The sequence below is a fragment of the Cherax quadricarinatus genome, chromosome 9 (assembly GCF_038502225.1).
Source record: "Cherax quadricarinatus isolate ZL_2023a chromosome 9, ASM3850222v1, whole genome shotgun sequence".
Taxonomy (NCBI): domain Eukaryota; kingdom Metazoa; phylum Arthropoda; class Malacostraca; order Decapoda; family Parastacidae; genus Cherax; species Cherax quadricarinatus.
The window spans coordinates 19,018,435-19,044,570 of NC_091300.1; the positions used below are offsets into that span (position 1 = coordinate 19,018,435).

A 26,136-nucleotide genomic window follows, 5' to 3' on the forward strand; every position below is an offset into this window, starting at 1 on the left:
CTAAGTAAGAGTTGCAGCTTGAATAACAGTAGAAGTGTAAGCAACAGTAGTAGAAACCTAAAGAACAGTAGCAGCGGCAGTCTGAACAGCAGTATTAACAGCTGTCGAACTATAACAGTAGCAGCAGCAGCAGCAGTAACAGTTGCCTAAGTAACAGTTACAGCAATAGCAAGCAAAGTAGCAGCAGCAGCAGCGGGGGAAGGCAGGAAGGAGGAGTATCTTGTGCATGCGCCGTGGACAAGCACACAGGGATGGTTGAAGGGATGGGTGGTGGGTGTTGGGGTGGGTTGGGAATGGTAGGGAAGGTGGGTTGCTACCTCCCTCCCACAGTGCCAGCAAGACCATCAGAGTGACTGTGTCTCTCTCCTCCCTTTCATTATACCAGATCTCAACTGTTCTACGCTACCTGCATCTTCTGGTAAGTATGACGACGTAGCAGTTAGTTTGAGGTGTAATGTATGTAGGAGGAGGATGTGATGGAGGGAGAGTAACGGTGAGTGGAGTAACATCCTCCTCCCTCTCTACCATATGGTTCATCAACACCTGTTTGGGCTCCCTCATGCGTATTTGATCTTCATAAGTAAATAATACACGTGGAATCAAATACTATTTACGGCCTGTTTTTTAGGAATCGTATCTGATTTTATCTCGTGAACAAAAGACATCTTAGCCATAATTATCAGATATTTACGAAGGAGAAACTGAGTGGATGTCTGAATTTTTGTCCCTTCCTCCAACTTTTTATTTTTATTTCGTTCATGACACGAGAATGTCTCATCCGATCGGCTTAAAGTTTACAATGTTGGTGTACGGTAACTAGAGCAAGAGTCTTGGAATAATTGGCATGTGTAGTTGCCCTATGATCACAATTGTAGAACCCATTTCCAGCTTTTTGGAATAGTTCCGATAACTTCCAAAACCTTCGGCTGCTCGGCTTCAAATGTTCATAAAAGGCGCCTCTTAATTCCTGGAGACCTGGAGAGTTTACCTGGAGAGAGTTCCGGGGGTCAACGCCCCCGCGGCCCGGTCTGTGACCAGGCCTCCTGGTGGATCAGAGCCTGATCAACCAGTCTGTTATTGCTGGCTGCACGCAAATCAACGTACGAGCCACAGCCCGGCTGACAGCTGAGATATTCAAGTGTGTAGATGCATATTTGCCAATTTTATATGTAAAATACTGTGAATTTTTTATTCACATTTAATCACTTAAATATATTCGAGTCTTCTTATGAATGGCTTCAGTATTTAATGGCTGATATATCTTACACTCAGGACAGTAGCCATTATATCTTGTTTGTGCGTGTGAACAAATTTGCCAGTATACTAAATGTGATAATTGGAGACTGAGTGTTTTGACTGGCTTCAAATTTTCATGGCTGGTGTTTCCCATTAAGGGAGTACATATATATATACGTAGTGCGTTGTTATTAGGCTGCTGCACGAGTCCCAGTTTTATTAAATACTAATATTAATTTACGTTCAATTTCTAAAGAATGCTTCGTCTTATCGGTTTCAGAATGTTAAAGCTTATGCATTCTGTGAGGGATAATTAAATTATTAATTAATATTCGATAAAGTTAAATCACTCGCGATAATTGATAGAAATGTGATATGATTATTTTATATCACAAAGTAACTTACATATAGATGGTCCACACTCGATTATATTCTTAAATATGAATAAAACCCTTTTGCTGACCTAGAAAATGTAGAGAACCTTCACGGCACGCATAACTGAGGGAAAACACCTCAATTACTGGGAGCGCTTGAAGTTCCTGAACCTGTACTCCCTGGAACGCAGGCGGCAGAGATACATGATTGTATACACCTGGAAAATCCTAGAGGGACTAGTACCGAACTTGCAAACGAAAATCACTCACTACGAAAGCAAAAGGCTCGGTAGACGATCCAATATTCCTCCAATGAAAAGCAGGGGTGTCACTAGCACGTTAAAAGACAACACAATAAGTGTCAGGGGCCCAAGACTGTTCAACTGCCTTCCAGCATACATAAAGGGTATTACCAATAGACCCCTGGCTGTCTTCAAGCAGGCACTGGACAAGCACCTGAAGTCGGTATCTGACCAGCCGGGCTGTGGTTTGTACGTTGGATTGCGTGCAGCCAGCAGTAGCAGCCTGGTTGATCAAGCCCTGATCCACCATGAGGCCTGGTCACAGACCGGGCCGCGGGGGCGTTAACCCCCGGAACTCTCTCCAGGTAAACTCCAGATGTATGGATGATTGAGAGTCATGTTACATGATAAACAACATCTGCCCATATAACCTTAATTGATATAAAGAATATGTACATACAGAGATTACAAAGTTAAGAGTATATTATGTCTCTTGGCTCGTCTCTGGTTGGCGAAGTTCTCCCTAGAAGTTTCCTCCCAGGATCTACCCTTTATACCTAGCGAGTAAGATCTTGCTTCACTGAAACACACTGAATAAAGAAGGATACTTTTGAAAATTTTATTATTATTATTATTATTATTATTATTATTATTATTATTATTATTATTAATATTATATGACCAAATCACCTGCAGGAGACTTAGAGGGCATTACCTGAATTATTACCTGCAAGTAATTTGAGTGAGGTAAGTGGGATTTAAGTCACAGCAGGTCACTGAACTGTAACTCCCTCGATGCCCACTCCTTACCACTCTCACAAAAAAAACTAGACCTGACATTAAATTGGTAATTATAATATTAAAACCAGCTACTCTGACTTTTTAAAGTTGTGGACTGTATGTGATTTGTCTTGCTGGGTATACAAAATATAATTGGTATTAGCACTTACCATTTAATTACTGTAGATGGATCAAACCACGACACCTGCCTAACACCTAGACCCTACACTAGTGATCTAAATGCAAGGACTAATGGTGCACTTCCCTGTGAGTGATGGTCCCCCATTCACGCACAGTTCTTGAGGTCCTGCAAATTTCCTGTCCCAATTCTTCAGCAGGGGACATTAACATGGGTTCCCATTACAAATTCTGGCCGAAACGCCCCATTTTGGCCTCCGAGAACGCCCGATCACATTGGACAATTAACTCAAGTGTTCCCATATAAAATTCAATATGGCATCCCCTCCCAGCATCACTCCGCAGCTCTTCTACACCCCCTCACTCGAAATTCTCGAATGGATCAAATCAGCATCATGTTTTATTACACAATTATTGTATTATTCAAATTTACACATGCTGAATTTAGGAAAATCCAAAATTTTCCACAGATACTTTACTGAAAGGTGAATTTAAGACGACGAAATCGTGGTATATCCAATTTAGCATCCTCATGGTACTGCTTCAGCTGCCTCAGTTTTGGGACATCCACAAATTGCTGCGTATTCTTCTTGTCTTGGTACTTGTCTATACAGAATTTAATTGTTGGACAGTGAGGAAAGGCCTGTCAGGGCTTTTACACCCCGCCAATGAACTGGAAACAACATCTGACTTCAAACAACACTACTTATAGACAGTGTTGAGGTGGCAGCGTCGTGGCTCACATCACCGCCTCTCAAGCGTTAACATTTGCCTATAATTATTACAATTTTACTCCTAGGTTCATTGAGAATCTGTTTCCTTTTAGAGAAACTAAAATTAAATCACAATAAACATGTCTACTGCAAAATTCAAGTGTAATATGAGCTCAAATGTAAATAAAATTGTAATAAAGATTAAGACAATAATTGCGACAATTCCTCCAAGGTGAACATGTAGAGACGCTCTCCTACTAATATTATTAAAGTCATTAATTCAAGACGTGAATATAATCTTACATTGTATAACATTAAGTAGATAAATTATTCTACATAAAGTAAATGGTAGTATCTCTCTAATTAGGTACAATTTAATCATATTTATTAATCATTATTAAACATTTTTTCCACATTCCAAGTTAAAATTTGTAGCTAAAAAATATTAAAATTTTAATGAAATTGTTAAAAAAATACTCGGAATTGTTGGTTCAGAGCAATTACTGGAGAATTCCTTTTCTGATAGACTTCAAACTTTGTGTTGACTTATGTAAATTCTGAAGTTAAATAAGTTGGTTTTAACGTAACGTCAGGAAACAGGACAAGTGTTTCCTGGCGCTGGTCTTAGTCAAATGATGACCCACTGTTGGAGCTCTTGGCCATCTGACCGAGGCCTTCCGCTGGCTTCCCGGTTATGGTCATAGTTATGACCACATCTGTGTATATCGGCTTCAAACACTAACCTCTCTTATATCTTTTATGATTTTTTTTTTTGCATTTAAAGTAAACTTTGTATATACCAATTTTATAATTTGTTTAAATTAAATTATATTTTCTTAAAAAGCCAAAACAAAATATTTTTAAAGAATTGCAAAGAATTTTAAATGTGTAAAAAATAAAATTAAGAAATATTCAAATTTCGTATTTTTATATTGTTTTAAGTTTTCAGGAGTTTAGTGAAGCCTTAAATAATGTACAAGTTTATAAGAGAAACAATATATTGTTAGGTAGAGTGCTTCTCTCTTCCATAAACTTTACTCAAAGTTGTGGTTACAACTTCAGATCTTATCTGACCAGCATCAACTCGTTAACCCGTTCAACTCAAACTACAGAAACGTTCCATGATGATATATTCTCCATAGAGGAAGGTTGATGTTGTTAAGGTTGGGAGGCTGTAGGCGCCATCTTGCCACTTTTAATCTCATAAAAGGTAAAGTAATATTTGGCATAAAATAGCCGGATTATGTTTCCTCAAGAGGGGTGCCTTGATGATGGTGATGGGCTCTTGATCCAAGGGAGTGCACCTATCACAGGCAACATCACAGACAACATCACAGACAACATCACAGACAACATCACAGACAACATCACAGGCAACATCACAGACACCATCACAGACAACATCACAGACAACATCACAGACAACATCACAGACAACATCACAGACAACATCACAGGCAACATCACAGACACCATCACAGACAACATCACAGACACCATCACAGACAACATCACAGACAACATCACAGACAACATCACAGACAACATCACAGACAACATCACAGGCAACATCACAGACACCATCACAGACAACATCACAGACATCATCACAGACAACATCACAGACAACATCACAGACAAAATCATAGACAACATCACAGAAAACATCATAGACAACATCGCAGACAACATCACAGACATCACAGACGACATCACAGACAACATTACAGAAAACATCACAGACAACACCACAGACATCACAGACAACATCACAGACAACATCACAGAAAACATCACAGACAACATCACAGACATCACAGACAACATCACAAACAACATCACAAACAACATCACAGACGGCATCAGAGACAACATCATAGACAACACCACAGACAACATCACAGACAACATCACATACAACATCACAAACAACATCACAGACAACATCACAGACAACATCACAGACGACATCACAGGCAACATCACAGGCTACATTACAGGCAATACTACAGACAACATCACAGACAACATCACAGACAACATCATAGATAACATCACAGACAACATCACAGACAACATCACAGACAACATCACAGACAACATCACAGACAACATCACAGACAACATCATAGACAACATCACAGACAACATCACAGACATCACAGACAACATCACAGACAACATCACAGAAAACATCACAGACAACACCACAGACAACATCACAGACAACATCACAGACAACATCTCAGAAAACATCACAGACAACATCACAGACAACATCACAGACAACATCACAGACAACATCACAGAAAACGTCACAACAACACCACAGACAACATCACAGACAACATCACAGACAACATCATAGACAACATCACATACAACATCACAGACAACATCACAGACAACATCACAGACAACATCACAGACAACATCACAGACAACATCACAAAACATCACAGACAGCATCACAGACAACATCAAAGACAGCATCACAGACAACATCACAGACAACATCACAGACAACATCACAGACAACATCACATACAACATCACAAACAACATCACAGACGACATCACAGACAACATCACAGACAACATCACAGACAACATCACAGGCAACATCACAAGCAACATCACAGGCTTCATTACAGGCAACACTACAGACATCATAGACAACATCACTGACAACATCACAGACAACAACTCAGACAACATCACAGAAAACATCACAGGCAACATCACATATAACATCACAGACAACATCACATACAACATCACAGACAACATCACAGACAGCATCACAGACAACATCACAGACAACATCACAGACAACATCACAGGCAACATCACCAGCAACATCATAGACAACATCACAGACAACATTATGGACAACATCACAGACAACATCACAGACAACATCACAGGCAACATCACCAGCAGCATCATAGACAACATCACAGACAACATTATGGACAACATCACAGACAACATCACAGACAACATCACATATAACATGACAGACAACATCACAGATGACATGACAGGCAATATGACAGGCAACATCACAGGCTACATCACATACAACATGACAGGCAACATCCCAGAGAACATCACAGATAACATCACAGGCAACATGACAGGCAACATGACAGGCTACATCACAGGCAACACCACAAACAACATCACAGACAACATCACAGACAACATCACAGACAACATCACATACAACATCACAAAATACATCGCAGACAACATCACAGACAACATCACAGACAACATCACAGGCAACATCACAGGCAGCATCACAGGCTACATTACAGGCAACACTACAGACAACATCACAGACAACATCATAGACAACATCACAGACAACATCACAGACAACATCATGGATAACATCACAGAAAACATCACATACAACATCACAGACAACATCACAGACAACATTACAGGCAATACCACAGATGACATTATAGAAAACATCTCACACAACATCACAGGCAACACCACACATAACATCACAGACAACATCACAGAGAACATCACAGAGAACATCACAGACAACATTACGAATAAAATCACAAACAACATCACATTCAACATGACAGGCAACATCACAGACAACATTACAGGCAACATCACAGACAACATAAAGGACAACATCACAGACAACGTCATAGGCAACATCACAGACAACGTCATAGACAACATCACATACAACATCACAGATAACATCACAGACAACATCACAGACAACATCACAGACAACATCACAGACAACATCACAGACAACATCACAGAAAACATCACAGACAGCATCACAGACAACATCAAAGACAGCATCACAGACAACATCACAGACAACATCACAGACAACATCACAGACAACATCACATACAACATCACAAACAACATCACAGACGACATCACAGACAACATCACAGAAAACATCACAGACAGCATCACAGACAACATCAAAGACAGCATCACAGACAACATCACAGACAACATCACAGACAACATCACAGACAACATCACATACAACATCACAAACAACATCGCAGACAACATCACAGACAACATCATAGACAACATCACAGGCAGCATCATAGACAACATCACAGACAACATCACAGACAACATCATGGATAACATCACAGAAAACATCACAGACAACATCACAGACAACATCACAGACAACATTACAGGCAACACCACAGATGACATTATAGAAAACATCTCACACAACATCACAGAAAACATCACAGGCAACACCACACATAACATCACAGACAACATCACATACAACATCACAGACAACATCACAGAGACCATCACAGACAACATTACGAATAAAATCACAAACAACATCACATTCAACATGACAGGCAACATCACAGACAACATTACAGGCAACATCACAGACAACATAAAGGACAACATCACAGACAACGTCATAGGCAACATCACAGACAACGTCATAGGCAACATCACAGACAACATCACAGGCCACATCACAGACAACATCACAGGCAGCATCACAGACAACACCACAGACATCACAGACAACATCACAGGCAACATCACAGGCAACATCACAGACAACATCACAGACAACATCACAGACAACATCACAGACAACATCACAGACAACATCACAGACATCACAGACAACATCACAGACAATATCACAGACATCACAGACAACATCACAAGCAACATCACAGACAACATCACAGACAACATAAAGGACAACATCAGAGACAACGTCATAGGCAACATCACAGACAACGTCATAAGCAACATCACAGACAACATCACAGGCCACATCACAGACAACATCACAGGCAACATCACAGACAACACCACAGACAACATCACAGACAACATCACAGGCAACATCACAGGCAACATCACAGGCAACATCACAGACAACATCACAGACAACATCACAGACAACATCACAGACAACATCACAGACAACATCACAGACATCACAGACAACATCACAAGCAACATCACAGACAACATCACAGGCAACATCACAGACTCCATCACAGACAACATCACAGATAACATCACAGGCAACATGACAGACTCCATCACAGACAACATCACAGATAACATCACAGGCAACATGACAGACAACGTCATAGGCAACATCACAGACAACGTCACAGACAATATCACAGACAACAACACAGACAACATCACAGATAACATCACAGACAACATCACAGACAACATCACAGACAACATCACAGACAACATCACAGACAACATCACAGACAACATCATAGATAACATCACAGACAACATCACAGGCAACATCACAGGCAACATCTCAGACAACATCACAGACAACATCACAGACAACATCACAGATAACATCACAGACAACATCACAGATAACATCACAGACAACATCACAGGCAACATTACAGACAACATCGCAGATAACATGACAGACAACATCACAGATAACATCACAGACAACATCACAGATAACATCACAGACAACATCACAGATAACATCACAGACAACATTGCAGTCGGCCCAGATACAGAAGGTACAAACCTTGCAACTTAATGCCACCAACGAATTCAAGCTGCAGAACACCCCTCTCAACCTCCCTGGTCATCACCAACACCCCTCTCAACCTTCCTGGTCATCACTAACACCCCTCTCTACCTCCCTGGTCATCACTAACACCCCTCTCAACCTCCCTGGTCATCACTAACACCCCTCTCAACCTTCCTGGTCATCACTAACACCCCTCTCAACCTCCCTGGTCATCACTAACACCCCTCTCAACCTCCCTGGTCTTCACTAACACCCCTCTCAACCTCCCTGGTCATCACTAACACCCCTCTCAACCTCCCTGGTCTTCACTAACACCCCTCTCAAACTCCCTGGTCATCACTAACACCCCTCTCAACCTCCCTGGTCATCACCAACACCCCTCTCAACCTCCCTGGTCATCACCAACACCCCTCTCAACCTCCCTGGTCATCACTAACACCCCTCTCAACCTTCCTGGTCATCACTAACACCCCTCTCAACCTCCCTGGTCATCACTAACACCCCTCTCAACCTCCCTGGTCATCACTAACACCTCTCTCAACCTTCCTGGTCATCACTAACACCCCTCTCAACCTCCCTGGTCATCACTAACACCCCTCTCAACCTCCCTGGTCTTCACTAACACCCCTCTCAACCTCCCTGGTCATCACTAACACCCCTCTCAACCTCCCTAGTCATCACTAACACCCCTTTCAACCTCCCTGGTTATCACTAGCACCCCTCTCAACCTCCCTGGTCTTCAACAACACCCTTCTCAAACTCCCTGGCCATCACCAACACCCCTCTCAACCTCCTTGGTCATCACTAACACCCCTCTCAACCTCCCTGGTCATCACCAACACCCCTCTCAACCTCCCTGGTCATCACTAACACCCCTCTCAACCTCCCAGGTCTTCACCAACACCCCTCTCAACCTCCCTGGTCATCACTAACACTCCTCTCAACCTCCCTGGTCATCACAAACACCCCTCTCAACCTCCCTAGTCATCACTAACACCCCTTTCAACCTCCCTGGTTATCACTAGCACCCCTCTCAACCTCCCTGGTCTTCAACAACACCCTTCTCAAACTCCCTGGCCATCACCAACACCCCTCTCAACCTCCCAGGTCATCACTAACACCCCTCTCAACCTCCCTGGTCATCACTAACACCCCTCTCAACCTCCCTGGTCATCACCAACAACCCTCTCAACCTCCCTGGTCACAACTAACACCCCTCTCAACCTCCCTGGTCTTCACCAACACCCCTCTCAACCTCCCGGGTCATCACTAACACCCCTCTCAACCTCCCTTGTCTTCACCAACACCCTTCCAACCTCCCTGGTCTTCATCAACACCCCTCTCAATCTCCCTGGTCATCACTAACACTCCTCTCAACCTCCCGGGTCATCACTAACACCCCTCTCAACCTCCCTGGTCTTCACCAACACCCTTCCAACCTCCCTGGTCTTCACCAACACCCCTCTCAACCTCCCTGGTCATCACTAACACTCCTCTCAACCTCCCTGGTCATCACAAACACCCCTCTCAACCTCCCTAGTCATCACTAACACCCCTTTCAACCTCCCTGGTCCTCACCAACACCCCACTCAATCTCCCTGGTCATCACCCTCTCAACCTCCCTTGTCTTCACCAACACCCTTCCAACCTCCCTGGTCTTCATCAACACCCCTCTCAATCTCCCTGGTCATCACTAACACTCCTCTCAACCTCCCGGGTCTTCACTAACACCCCTCTCAACCTCCCTGGGCATCACTAACACCCCTCTCAACCTCCCTGGTCATCACCAACACCCCTCTCAACCTCCCTGGTCATCACCAACACCCCTCTCAACCTCCCTGGTCATCACTAACACCCCTCTCAACCTTCCTGGTCATCACTAACACCCCTCTCAACCTCCCTGGTCATCACTAACACCCCTCTCAACCTCCCTGGTCATCACTAACACCTCTCTCAACCTTCCTGGTCATCACTAACACCCCTCTCAACCTCCCTGGTCATCACTAACACCCCTCTCAACCTCCCTGGTCTTCACTAACACCCCTCTCAACCTCCCTGGTCATCACTAACACCCCTCTCAACCTCCCTAGTCATCACTAACACCCCTTTCAACCTCCCTGGTTATCACTAGCACCCCTCTCAACCTCCCTGGTCTTCAACAACACCCTTCTCAAACTCCCTGGCCATCACCAACACCCCTCTCAACCTCCCTGGTCATCACTAACACCCCTCTCAACCTCCCTGGTCATCACCAACACCCCTCTCAACCTCCCTGGTCATCACTAACACCCCTCTCAACCTCCCAGGTCTTCACCAACACCCCTCTCAACCTCCCTGGTCATCACTAACACTCCTCTCAACCTCCCTGGTCATCACAAACACCCCTCTCAACCTCCCTAGTCATCACTAACACCCCTTTCAACCTCCCTGGTTATCACTAGCACCCCTCTCAACCTCCCTGGTCTTCAACAACACCCTTCTCAAACTCCCTGGCCATCACCAACACCCCTCTCAACCTCCCAGGTCATCACTAACACCCCTCTCAACCTCCCTGGTCATCACTAACACCCCTCTCAACCTCCCTGGTCATCACCAACAACCCTCTCAACCTCCCTGGTCACCACTAACACCCCTCTCAACCTCCCTGGTCTTCACCAACACCCCTCTCAACCTCCCGGGTCATCACTAACACCCCTCTCAACCTCCCTTGTCTTCACCAACACCCTTCCAACCTCCCTGGTCTTCATCAACACCCCTCTCAATCTCCCTGGTCATCACTAACACTCCTCTCAACCTCCCGGGTCATCACTAACACCCCTCTCAACCTCCCTGGTCTTCACCAACACCCTTCGAACCTCCCTGGTCTTCACCAACACCCCTCTCAACCTCCCTGGTCATCACTAACACTCCTCTCAACCTCCCTGGTCATCACAAACACCCCTCTCAACCTCCCTAGTCATCACTAACACCCCTTTCAACCTCCCTGGTCCTCACCAACACCCCAGTCAATCTCCCTGGTCATCACCCTCTCAACCTCCCTTGTCTTCACCAACACCCTTCCAACCTCCCTGGTCTTCATCAACACCCCTCTCAATCTCCCTGGTCATCACTAACACTCCTCTCAACCTCCCGGGTCATCACTAACACCCCTTTCAACCTCCCTGGTCTTCACCAACACCCTTCCAACCTCCCTGGTCTTCACCAACACCCCTCTCAACCTCCCTGGTCATCACTAACACTCCTCTCAACCTCCCTGGTCATCACTAACACCCCTCTCAACCTCCCAGGGCATCACTAACACCCCTCTCAACCTCCCTGGTCATCACTAACACTCCTCTCAACCTCCCTGGTCTTCACCAACACCCCTCTCAACCTCCCTGGTCTTCACCAACACTCCTCTCAACCTCCCTGGTCTTCATTAACACCTCTCTCAACCTCCCTGGTCTTCACCAACACTCCACTCAACCTCCCTGGTCTTCACCAACACTCCTCTCAACCTCCCTGGTCATCACAAACACCCCTCTCAACCTCCCTAGTCATCACTAACACCCCTTTCAACCTCCCTGGTTATCACTAGCACCCCTCTCAACCTCCCTGGTCTTCAACAACACCCTTCTCAAACTCCCTGGCCATCACCAACACCCCTCTCAACCTCCCTGGTCATCACTAACACCCCTCTCAACCTCCCTGGTCATCACCAACACCCCTCTCAACCTCCCTGGTCATCACTAACACCCCTCTCAACCTCCCTGGTCATCACCAACACCCCTCTCAACCTCCCTGGTCATCACTAACACTCCTCTGAACCTCCCTGGTCATCACTAACACCCCTCTCAACCTCCCTGGTTATCACTAACACCCCTCTCAACCTCCCTGGTCTTCAACAACACCCCTCTCAACCTCCTTGGTCTTCATCAACACCCCTCTTAACCTCCCTGGTCTTCATCAACACCCCTCTCAACCTCCCTGGTCTTCAACAACACCCCTCTCAACCTCTCTGGTCTTCACCAACACCCCTCTCAACCTCCCTGGTCTTCACCAACACCCCTCTCAACTTCCCTGGTCATCACTAACACCCCTCTCAACCTCCCTGGTCTTCAACAACACCTCTCTCAACCTCCATGGTCTTCATCAACACCCCTCTTAACCTCCCTGGTCTTCATCAACACCCCTCTCAACCTCCCTGGTCTTCACCAACACCCCTCTCAACCTCCCTGGTCTTCACCAACACCCCTCTCAACCTCACTGGTCTTCATCAACACCCCTCTCAACCTCCCTGGTCTTCACCAACACCCCTCTCAACATCCCTGGTCTTCACCAACACCCCTCTCAACCTCCTTGGTCTTCATTAACATCCCTCTTAACCTCCCTGGTCTTCATCAACACCCCTCTCAACCTCCCTGGTCTTCAACAACACCCCTCTCAACCTCCCTGGTCTTCACCAACACCCCTCTCAACCTCCCTGATCTTCACCAACACCCCTCTCAACTTCCCTGGTCATCACTAACACCCCTTTCAACATCCCTGGTCTTCAACAACACCTCTCTCAACCTCCTTGGTCTTCATCAACACCCCTCTTAACCTCCCTGGTCTTCATCAACACCCCTCTCAACCTCCCTGGTCTTCAACAACACCCCTCTCAACCTCCCTGGTCTTCACCAACACCCCTCTCAACCTCCCTGGTCTTCACCAACACCCCTCTCAACTTCCCTGGTCATCACTAACACCCCTCTCAACCTCCCTGTTCTTCAACAACACCTCTCTCAACCTCCCTGGTCTTCACCAACACCCCTCTCAACCTCTCTGGTCTTCACCAACACCCCTCTCAACCTCCGTGGTCTTCACCAACACCTTTCTCAACCTCCCTGGTCTTCACCAACACCCCTCTCAACCTCTCTGGTCTTCACCAACACCCCTCTCAACCTCCCTGGTCTTTACCAACACTCCTCTCAACCTCCCTGGTCTTCATTAACACCCCTCTCAACCTCCCTGGTCTTCACCAACACTCTTCTCAACCTCCCTGGTTTTCACGAACACCCCTCTCAACCTCCCTGGTCTTCACGAACACCCCTCTCAACCTCCGTGGTCTTCACCAACACCCCTCTCAACCTCCCTGGTCATCACCAACACCCCTCTCAACCTCCCTGGTCATCACTAACACCCCTCTCAACCTCCCTGGTCTTCGCCAACACCCCTCTCAACCTCCCTGGTCATCACCAACACCCCTCTCAACCTCCCTGGTCATCACTAACACCCCTCTCAACCTCCCTGGTCATCATTAACACCCCTCTCAACCTCCCTGGTCATCACTAACACCCCTCTCAACCTCTCTGGTCTTCAACAACACCCCTCGCAACCTCTCTGGTCATCACTAACACCCCTCTCAACCTCCCTGGTCTTCACCAACACCCCTCTCAACTTCCCTGGTCTTCATCAACACCCCTCTCAACCTCCCTTGTCTTCACCAACATCCCTCTCAACCTCACTGGTCTTCATCAACACCCCTCTCAACCTCCCTGGTCTTCACCAACACCCCTCTCAACCTCCCTGGTCTTCACCAACACCCCTTTCAACCTGCCTGGTCTTCACCAACACCTTTCTCAACCTCCCTGGTCTTCACCGACACTCCTCTCAACCTCCCTGATCTTCACCAACACCCCTCTCAACCTCCCTGGTCATCACCAACACCCCTCTCAACCTCCCTGGTCATCACTAACACCCCTCTCAACCTCCCTGGTCATCACCAACACCCCTCTCAACCTCCCTGGTCATCACTAACACCCCTCTCAACCTCCTTGGTCATCCCCAACACCCCTCTCAACCTCCATGGTCATCACTAACACCCCTTTCAACCTCCCTGGTCATCACTAACACCCCTCTCAACCTCCCTGGTCATCACTAACACCCCTCTCAACCTCCCTGGTCTTCACCAACACCCCTCTCAACTTCCCTGGTCATCACTAACACCCCTCTCAACCTCCCTGGTCTTCAACAACACCCGTCTCAACCTCCTTGGTCTTCATCATCACCCCTCTTAACCTCCCTGGTCTTCATCAACACCCCTCTCAACCTCCCTGGTCTTCACCAACACCCTTCTCACCCTCCCTGGTCTTCACCAACACCCCTCTCAAATTCACTGGTCTTCATCAACACCCATCTCAACCTCCCTGGTCTTCACCAACACCCCTCTCAACCTCCCTGGTCTTCACCAACACTTCTCTCAACCTCACTGGTCTTCATCAACACCTCTCTCAACCTCCCTGGTCTTCACCAACACCCCTCTCAACCTCCCTGTTCTTCACCAACACCCCTCTCAACCTCCCTGGTGTTTACCAACACCCCTCTCAACCTCCCTGGTCTTCATCAACACCCCTCTCAACCTCCCTGGTCTTCACCAACACCCCTCTCAACCTCACTGGTCTTCATCAACACCCCTCTCAACCTCCCTGGTCTTCACCAACACCCCTCTCAACCTCCCTGGACTTCACCAACACCCCTCTCAGCCTCCCTGGTCTTCACCAACACTCCTCTCAACCTCCCTGGTCTTCATTAACACCTCTCTCAACCTCCCTGGTCTTCACCAACACTCCACTCAACCTCCCTGGTCTTCACTGACACTCCTCTCAACCTCCCTGATCTTCAACACCCCTCTCAACCTCCCTGGTCATCACCAACACCCCTCTCAGCCTCCCTGGTCATCACTAACACCCCTCTCAACCTCCCTGGTCATCACCAACACCCCTCTCAACCTCCCTGGTCATCACTAACACCCCTCTCAACCTCCCTGGTCATCACCAACACCCCTCTCAACCTCCCTGGTCATCACTAACACCCCTCTCAACCTCCCTGGTCATCACTAACACCCCTCTCAACCTCCCTGGTCATCACTAACATCCCTCTCAACCTCCCTGGTCTTCACCAACACCCCTCTCAACTTCCCTGGTCATCACTAACACCCCTCTCAACCTCCCTGGTCTTCACCAACACCCCTCTCAACCTCCTTGGTCTTCATCAACACCCCTCTTAACCTCCCTGGTCTTCATCAACACCCCTCTCAACATCCCTGGTCTTCACCAACACCCCTCTCAACCTCCCTGGTCTTCACCAACACCCCTCTCAACCTCACTGGTCTTCATCAAGACCCCTCTCAACCTCCCTGGTCTTCACCAACACCCCTCTCAACCTCACTGGTCTTCATCAACACCTCTCTCAACCTCCCTGGTCTTCAACAACACCCCTCTCAACCTCCCTGGTCTTCACCAACACCCCTCTCAACCTCCCTGGTGTTTACCAACACCCCTCTCAACCTCCCTGGTCTTCACCAACACCCCTCTCAACCTCCCTGGTCTTCACCAACACCCCTCTCAACCTCCCTGGTCTTTACCAACACCCCTCTCAACCTCCCTGGTCATCACGAACACCCCTCTCAACCCCTCTTGTCATCACTAACACCCCTCTCAACCTCCCTGGTCATCACCAACACCCCTCTCCACCTCCCTGGTCTTCGCCAACACCCCTCTCAACCTCCCTGATCATCACCAACACCCCTCTCAACCTCCCTGGTCATCACTAACACCTCTCTCAACCTCCCTGGTCATCATTAACACCCCTCTCAACCTCCCTGGTCATCACTAACTCCCCTCTCAACCTCCCTGGTCTTCACGAACACCCCTCTCAACCTCCCTGGTCATCACTAACACCCCTCTCAACCTCCCTGGTCTTCACCAGCACCCCTCTCAACCTCGCTGGTCTTCAACAACACCTCTCTAAACCTCCCTGGTCTTCGTCAATACCCCTCTCAACCTCCCTGGTCTTCACCAACACGCCTCTCAACCTCACTGGTCTTCATCAACACCCCTCTCAACCTCCTTGGTCTTCACCAAAACCCCTCTCAACCTCCCTGGTCTTCACCAACACCCCTCTCTACCTCACTGGTCTTCATCAACACCCCTCTCAACCTCCCTGGTCTTCACCAACACCCCTCTCAACCTCCCTGGTCTTCACCAACACCCCTCTCAGCCTCCCTGGTCTTCACCAACACTTTTCTCAACCTATCTGGTCTTCACCGACACTCCTCTCAACCTCCCTGATCTTCACCAACACCCCTCTCAACCTCCCTGGTCATCACCAACACCCCTCTCAACCTCCCTGGTCATCACTAACACCCGTCTCAACCTCCCTGGTCTTCACCAACACTCCTCTCAACCTCCCTGGTCTTCATCAACACCCCTCTCATCCTCCCTGGTCTTCACAAACACCCGTCTCAACCTCCCTGGTCTTCACCAACACGTCTCTCAACCTCCCTGGTCTTCATCAACACCCCTCTCAACCTCTCTGGTTTTCACCAACAGCCCTCTCAACCTCCTTGCTCTTCACCAACACCCCTCTGAACCTCTTTGGTCTTCAGCAACACCCCCCCTGAGTCTTTTTGATCTTCTCCAACACTCCTCTCAACCTCTCTGGTCTTCACCAACACCCCTCTCAACCTCCCTGGGTTTCACCAACACCCCTCTCAACCCCTCTGGTTTCCACCAACACCCCTCTCAACCTCCCTGGTCTTTATCAACACCCCTCTTAACCTCCCTGGTCTTCACCAACACCCCTCTCAACCTCCCTGGTCTTTAACACTCTTCTCAACCTCCTTGATCTTCTCCAACACTCCTCTCAACCTCTCTGGTCTTCATTAACACCCGTCTCATCCTCCCTGGTCTTCACCAACACCCATCTCAACCTCCCTGGTCTTTAACACTCCTCTCAACCTCCTTGATCTTCTCCAACACTCCTCTCAACTTCTCTGGTCTTCATTAACACCCATCTCATCCTCCCTGGTCTTCACCAACACTCCTTTCAATCTCCCTGGTCTTCATCAGCACTCCTCTCAACCTCCCTGGTCTTCACCAACACTCCTCTCATCCTCTTTGGTCTTCACTAACGCCCCTCTTAACCTTTCTGGCCTTCACCAACAGTCCTCTGAACCTCCGTGGTCTTCACTGTCACCCCTCTCAACCTCCCTGGTTTTCACTAACAACCCTCTCAACCTTCCTGGCCTTCACCAACAGCCCTCTCTCAACCTCCCTGGAGTTCACCAACAGTCGTCTCAATTTTCTTGGCCTTCACCAATAACCCTCTCGATCTCCCTGGCCTTCACCAACTCCCCTCTCAGCCTTCCTGATCTTCACCATTACCTCTCTCAACCTCCCTGGCCTTCTCCAATTCCGTTCTCATCCCTCTTTTCTACACAAGCTTACTGTATACTTAAATTCGCAAATGTGCTTTTTGTGTCCCGGCCTTGTATATTTCTGTCTACCCCGAGGTTCTGAAGATCCTGGAGAGGTTAGCGTGTCTCCTATTGGTGTGATTGGCGAGGCACAAGGATGTGGAGTTCTCTAATTGTCTGGATCATGATTGTGTCTCAGGGAATGAGCAGATGGATACCGAGGCAAAGGCTGCTGCAGCAAGCCCTTGTTGAGGCAAAGGCTGCTGCAGCCAAATCCATGCCGAGGCAGGGGCTACTGCAGCAAGCCCACTCTACATAAGGCTTTTCCCTGAGTGACTTCACGAGCCATATAGACAGATATGTACCTGGAAAATAGAGTACCTAGTGGGCCCAACACACTGGCAGAAAGTTGTACAGAGTTTGGCAGGACCCGCGTGTTTGACTCTCCTCCTCCTTCAAAGAAATCGTCATTGGAAACAAATCTGTTGACTGAGGACGAGGCATACACACCTCATCTATAGCCACCTGTTCGCAGGTGCTCCTGTTCCCCTTTGAGTAGATTGTGGCTGTGGAACATATTTAAATTTTTTACCCTCCGTTTAGGTCTTTCTGTTTTCATATTTTTTTCTAATTACTGAAGTACCTGGAGGGATCTTTGGGAAATTTTAGCAGTCTTTTTAAACAATAATTTTCTGAGACTTTTAGTTAATACTGGTTACTTTAACTTGGCGTGGTATTATTTAGGATGTTATCTTTGTTTCACTGAGTTTGTTGTGTTTATGTTTAATGTTATGAGCTATGAGTAGCCCACACCGTCACAGTTCTCTGGTAATGTCACTACTTCTACTATCCTCACCTTCACCAACACCCCTCTCTAACTCCTTTTACCTGCAGCAACACCCCTCTCAAACCGCCCTCACACCAACACCCCACTCAAACCCCCCTCACACCAACACCCCACTCAAACCCCTCTCACACCGACACCTCTCTCAATCCCTCTCACCCACATACATAAACACATATTTGTACTCATTGAGAAAACACTGAACCTTCTCACACAGCTCAGCATAATAAGTGTGGAGGCATAAGTAAAGCAATGTGAAGTGTTGTTTACAGGTGTCTTGGCCAGCTGGTGTGGAGGCGGCCGTGACGGCTGCACCGCTAGCAACCCTGCACCACCTGCTGCACCGCCAGCTACCCTGCACTACCTGCTGCACAGCCAGCTACCCTGCACTACCTGCTGCACAGCCAGCTACCCTGCACTACCTGCTGCACAGCCAGCTACACTGCACCACTTGTTGCACTGCTAATTACTCTGTACCACCTGCTGCACCGCTAGTTACCCTGCACCACCTGCTGCATCGCCAACTACTTTGAGCCACCTGCTGCACCGCCAGCTACCCTGCACTATCGTCCTCTACTACCTCAAGTTACCCGAGAAAACAATTTCTGACAATGAAGCAGAATGAATATATTGCATTTTTAATGAGTTCGCTTGGACGATAACTGCAGAGAGAAGACAAGTGTGTGATAACCATGACTGGACTGTAGTTGGTGTTCCAGTCCGTGTTATGGTCATCTGTGATTGTCACCCTCATTCATTTTCCTTAATAAATGCAGTAAGTGAAGAAAAGGACCACATGTCTGGCATCTTGCAGCTAAGCTTGAAGACTTTGTTTCTAGACTTGTGCTTACTTTATTATATCAGACTCAGTGGCCAGACTTGTCTGTGCTTTATTATATAAGGCTCCCAACATTATCTTATTGAAGTAATCAGCTTTTTACCGAAAATAATGTAGTAACATTGTGTGTGTGAGGAGGGTTATCAGGCACAAGATAACACAAGAACACTTGGTAAAAAGTAAGTGGCTACCGTGCGCTGGCAGGCGTCGAAGGCAGAATTCCCTGACAACAACAGAAAAATTTAGAACACATTTAATTTTTTTGCGAAGAATAAAGTTTTGGGAAGTGTCAGTACTTGGTGAACAACTGTAAAAGTCCGCGCAGTTTACGTCTGCAGAGCAATCTGTATGCTTGGCCACTCACTGGTGGGTCTTGGAAGACCTGAAACAAAGGTCTTGATAAATCTGAAATACAAGTCATGAAAGACTTGAAACACAGGTTCAGTTGAACATTCACAGTATTACGACTGTCAGCTTAACACTGTGGTTATATAGTTAACATTCAACTTAATACAGACATCAAAATCCATTAAGATGTAGCAACACTACTTTGATTACATAACACGTTAATAAATCCAAAAATATTAAACTTCAAACTAATTGTAGAGAGAAATAGAATATTCATGAAGAGCAACGACAAAAGAAATTACGTAAGACAATAAAAGAAAGCTTGGTGGGTTGTCTCAGTTTACGACAAGTAGGAGGTACTTAACATTAATGCTCCAGATAGACGGATTTTAAAGAGAACCCTTGCACATACCAGTGTTAAGATAGTAGTAACAACAGAAATTCCAAGTCCAGATAAACAATAGCGGTAAATAATAGAAACAAAGCTGTGTATAGCTGGAGTATAACCAAAACTTTGGTTCTTCAGCCTCGTTGATAATACTACACACGTCCAAGACACTTGTCTAATGGTCAAGATGTCTAGCAAGACAGTGGACTGGAGTCGCTTCGGTCTGGCGTCGGACACCGACCAGGTTTCAGAAACCACCCGACTGAAGGACCCGGCGCTAGAGGAAGGTTATTATGGAGGACAAGACGCTGAACTCTTCGCTGAGGAGAAGGTGAGTATGACAGAACCAGTACTGAGAGGTCAGGGCACTGAGAGGCACTGTGAAAGTTGCAAAAGTGAGAGGAACACATACAGTTGTATAAGTGAGAGGAACACACAAACAATTGAATGACTCCTACGGGTTTAACATATTTTTCTGAATGTAATAAAGACAAAAATCTGTGCTGACAAATTAAAAACTTTGGGTTTGAGTCGGAAAAGGAAGATGTGAGTGCACAGACCCGGTTTTGTTGCCAGGTTTGGAATGTTAAAAATGTGAAGAGTTATAAGGCTTTAATAAAGGGCACGATGGAGAGAGTGAAGGACCTGACTGAGGGGCATGATGAAGAGCGTGGAAGACCTGACTGAGGGGCATGAGAGAGAGAGAGAAGGACCTGAGTGAAGGGCATGATGGAGAGCGTGAAAGACCTGACTGAGGGGCATGAAGGAGAGCGTGGAGGACCTGATTGAGGAGCATGATGGACAGCCTGGAGGACCTGCCTGAGGAGCATGATGGAGAGAGTGAAGGACAAGACTGAGGGACATGATGGAGACCGTGGAGGACCTGACTAAAGAGCATGATGGAGAGTGGAGAACCTGACTGAGGAGCATGATGGAAAGCGTGGAGGACCTGACAGAAGCTCGATGGAGAGAGTGGAGGACCTGACTGGGGAGCATGATGGAGAGAGTTGAGGATCTGACTGAGGAGCATGATGGAGAGCGGAAAACCTGACTGAGGAGCATGATGGAGAGCGTGGAGGACCTGACTGAGGAGCATGATGGAGAGCGTGGAGGACCTGACTGAGGAGCATGATGGAGAGTGTGGAGGACCTGACTGAGAAGCATGATGGAGAGCATTGAGGACCTAGCTGAGGAGCATGATGGAGAGTGGAGGACTTGACTGAGGAACATGATTGAGAGCGTGGAGGACCTGACTGAGGAGCATTTTGGAGAATAAAGGACCTGATTGGGGAGCATGATGGAGAGCGTGGAGGACCTGACTGAGGAGCATGATGGAGAAACAGGAGGACCTGACTGAGGAGCATGATGGAGAGTGGAAGACCTGACTGAGGAGCATGATGGAGAGTGGAGGACCTGACTGAGGAGCATGATGGAGTGTGTGGAGGACCTGACTGAGGACCATGATGGAGAGTGGAGGACCTGACTAAGGGGCATGATGGAGAGTGTGGAGGACCTGACTGAGGAGCATGATGGACAGCGTGGAGGACCTGACTGAAGAGCATGATAGAAGAGTGTGGAGGATCTGACTGAGGAGCATGATGGAGAGAGTGGAGGACCTGACTGAGGAGCATGAGGGAGAGTGTGGAGGATCTGACTGAGGAGCATGATGGAGAGCGTGGAGGACCTGACTAAAGAGCATAATGGAGAGCGTGGAAGACCTGAGTGAGGAGCATGATGGATGGCGTGGAGGACCTGATTGAGGAGCATGGTGGAGAGTGGAGGACCTGACTGAGGATCATGATGGAGAGCATAGAGGACCTGACTGAGGAGCATGATGGACAGAGTGGAGGACCTGACTGAGGAACATGATGGAGAGAGTGGAGGAACTGACTGAAGAACATGATGGAGGGCGTGGAAGACCTGACTGAGGAGCATGATGGAGAGTGGAGGACCTGATTGAGGGGCATGATGGAGAGTGGAGGACCTGACTGTGGAGCATGATGGAGAGAGTGGAGGAACTGACAGAGGAGCATGATGGAGAATTGAGGACCTGACTGAGGAGCATGATGGAGAGTGGAGGACCTGATAGAGGAGCATGATGGAGAGAGTAGAGGACCTGACAGAAGAGCATGATGGGGAGCGTGGGGGACCTGACTGAGGAGCATGATGGAGAGAGTGGAGGACCTGACTGAAGATCATGATGGAGAGCATGGAGGACCTGACTGAGGAGCATGATTGAGGGCGTCGAGGACCTGACCGAAGAGCATGATGGAGAGCATGTAGGACCTGACTGAGGAACATGATGGAGGGCGTGGAGGACCTGACTGAGGAGCATGATGGAGAGTGGAGGACCTGATTGAGGGGCATGATGGAGAGTGGAGGACCTGACTGAGGAGCATGATGGAGAGAGTGGAGGATCTGCCTGAGGAGCATGATGGAGAGACTGGAGGACCTGACAGAGGAGCATGATGGAGAATTGAGGACCTGACTGAGGAGCATGATGGAGAGAGTGGAGGACCTGATTGAGGAGCATGATGGAGAGCGTGGAGGACCTGACTGAGGAGCATGATGGAGGGCGTGGAGGACCTGACTGAAGAGCATGATGGAGAGCATGGAGGACCTGACTGAGGAGCATGATGGAGGGCGTGGAGGACCTGACTGAGGAGCATGATGGAGAGTGGAGGACCTGACTGAGGATCATTGTGGAGATCATAGAGGACCTGACTGAGGAGCATGATGGAGAGAGTGGAGGACCTGCCGGAGGAGCATGATATAGAGAGTTGAAGACCTGGCTGAAGAGCATGATTGAGGGCGTGGAGGACCTGACAGTGGATCATGATGGAGAGTGGAGGACCTGACTGAGGAGCATGATGGAGAGTGGAAGACCTGACTGTGGAGCATGATGAAGAGCGTGGAGGACCTGAGAGTGGAGCATGATGGAGAGTTGAGGACCTGACTGGGGAGCATGATGGAGAGAGTGGAGGACCTGACTGGGGAGCATGATGGAGAGTGGAGGACCTGACTGGGGAGCATGATGGAGAGAGTGGAGGACCTGATTGAGGAGCATGATGGAGAGAGTGGAGGACCTGACAGAAGAGCACGATGGAGAGCGTGGAGGACCTGAGGAGCATGATGGAGAGAGTGGAGGACCTGACTGGGGGGCATGATGGAGAGTGGAGGACCTGATTGAGGAGCATGATGGAGAGAGTGGAGGACCTGACAGAAGAGCATGATGGAGAGCGTGGAGGACCTGACTGAGGAGCATGATGGAGAGAGTGGATTACCTGACAGAAGAGCAAGATGGACAGCGTGGAGGAACTGACTGAGGAGCATGATGGAAAGAGTGGAGGACCTGACAGAAGAGTATGATGGAGAGCCTGGAGGACCTGACTGAGGAGCATGATGGAGAGAGTGGAGGACCTGACTGAAGATCATGATGGAGAGCATGGAGGACCTGACTGAGGAGCATGATGGAGAGAGTGGAGGAACTGACAGAGGAGCATGATTGAGAATTGAGGACCTGACTGAGGAGCATGATGGAGAGTGGAGGACCTGATAGAGGAGCATGATGGAGAGAGTAGAGGACCTGACAGAAGAGCATGATGGGGAGCGTGGGGGACTTGACTGAGGAGCATGATGGAGAGAGTGGAGGACCTGACTGAAGATCATGATGGAGAGCATGGAGGACCTGACTGAGGAGCATGATTGAGGGCGTCGAGGACCTGACCGAAGAGCATGATGGAGAGCATGGAGGACCTGACTGAGGAACATGATGGAGGGCGTGGAGGACCTGACTGAGGAGCATGATGGAGAGTGGAGGACCTGATTGAGGGGCATGATGGAGAGTGGAGGACCTGACTGAGGAGCATGATGGAGAGAGTGGAGGATCTGCCTGAGGAGCATGATGGAGAGACTGGAGGACCTGACAGAGGAGCATGATGGAGAATTGAGGACCTGACTGAGGAGCATGATGGAGAGAGTGGAGGACCTGATTGAGGAGCATGATGGAGAGCGTGGAGGACCTGACTGAGGAGCATGATGGAGGGCGTGGAGGACCTGACTGAAGAGCATGATGGAGAGCATGGAGGACCTGACTGAGGAGCATGATGGAGGGCGTGGAGGACCTGACTGAGGAGCATGATGGAGAGTGGAGGACCTGACTGAGGATCATTGTGGAGATCATAGAGGACCTGACTGAGGAGCATGATGGAGAGAGTGGCGGACCTGCCTGAGGAGCATGATGGAGAGAGTTGAAGACCTGGCTGAAGAGCATGATTGAGGGCGTGGAGGACCTGACAGTGGATCATGATGGAGAGTGGAGGACCTGACTGAGGAGCATGATGGAGAGTGGAAGACCTGACTGTGGAGCATGATGAAGAGCGTGGAGGACCTGAGAGTGGAGCATGATGGAGAGTTGAGGACCTGACTGGGGAGCATGATGGAGAGAGTGGAGGACCTGACTGGGGAGCATGATGGAGAGTGGAGGACCTGACTGGGGAGCATGATGGAGAGAGTGGAGGACCTGATTGAGGAGCATGATGGAGAGAGTGGAGGACCTGACAGAAGAGCACGATGGAGAGCGTGGAGGACCTGAGGAGCATGATGGAGAGAGTGGAGGACCTGACTGGGGGGCATGATGGAGAGTGGAGGACCTGATTGAGGAGCATGATGGAGAGAGTGGAGGACCTGACAGAAGAGCATGATGGAGAGCGTGGAGGACCTGACTGAGGAGCATGATGGAGAGAGTGGATTACCTGACAGAAGAGCAAGATGGACAGCGTGGAGGAACTGACTGAGGAGCATGATGAAAAGAGTGGAGGACCTGACAGAAGAGTATGATGGAGAGCCTGGAGGACCTGACTGAGGAGCATGATGGAGAGTGGAGGACCTGATAGAGGAGCATGATGGAGAGAGTAGAGGACCTGACAGAAGAGCATGATGGGGAGCGTGGGGGACCTGACTGAGGAGCATGATGGAGAGAGTGGAGGACCTGACTGAAGATCATGATGGAGAGCATGGAGGACCTGACTGAGGAACATGATGGAGGGCGTGGAGGACCTGACTGAGGAGCATGATGGAGAGTGGAGGACCTGATTGAGGGGCATGATGGAGAGTGGAGGACCTGACTGAGGAGCATGATGGAGAGAGTGGAGGATCTGCCTGAGGAGCATGATGGAGAGACTGGAGGACCTGACAGAGGAGCATGATGGAGAATTGAGGACCTGACTGAGGAGCATGATGGAGAGAGTGGAGGACCTGATTGAGGAGCATGATGGAGAGCGTGGAGGACCTGACTGAGGAGCATGATGGAGGGCGTGGAGGACCTGACTGAAGAGCATGATGGAGAGCATGGAGGACTTGACTGAGGAGCATGATGGAGGGCGTGGAGGACCTGACTGAGGAGCATGATGGAGAGTGGAGGACCTGACTG

The 26,136-nt window shown here is 48.3% G+C and overlaps 1 protein-coding gene across 3 annotated transcripts in view; it reads left to right on the plus strand.

Annotated features, from left to right (window-relative positions):
* The first annotated feature begins 299 nt into the window (after positions 1-299).
* Positions 300-26,136, plus strand: part of LOC128686100 (solute carrier family 12 member 8) — a 110,411-nt gene continuing 84,574 nt past the window's right edge. For all 3 annotated transcript variants that reach the window (XM_053772768.2, XM_053772769.2, XM_053772770.2), the window contains exons 1-2: positions 300-418; positions 19,404-21,036. In XM_053772768.2, coding sequence (XP_053628743.1) covers positions 20,884-21,036 — 153 coding nt within the window. In that variant the 5' untranslated portion in view covers positions 300-418; positions 19,404-20,883. The remainder of the gene's footprint in view (positions 419-19,403; positions 21,037-26,136) is intronic.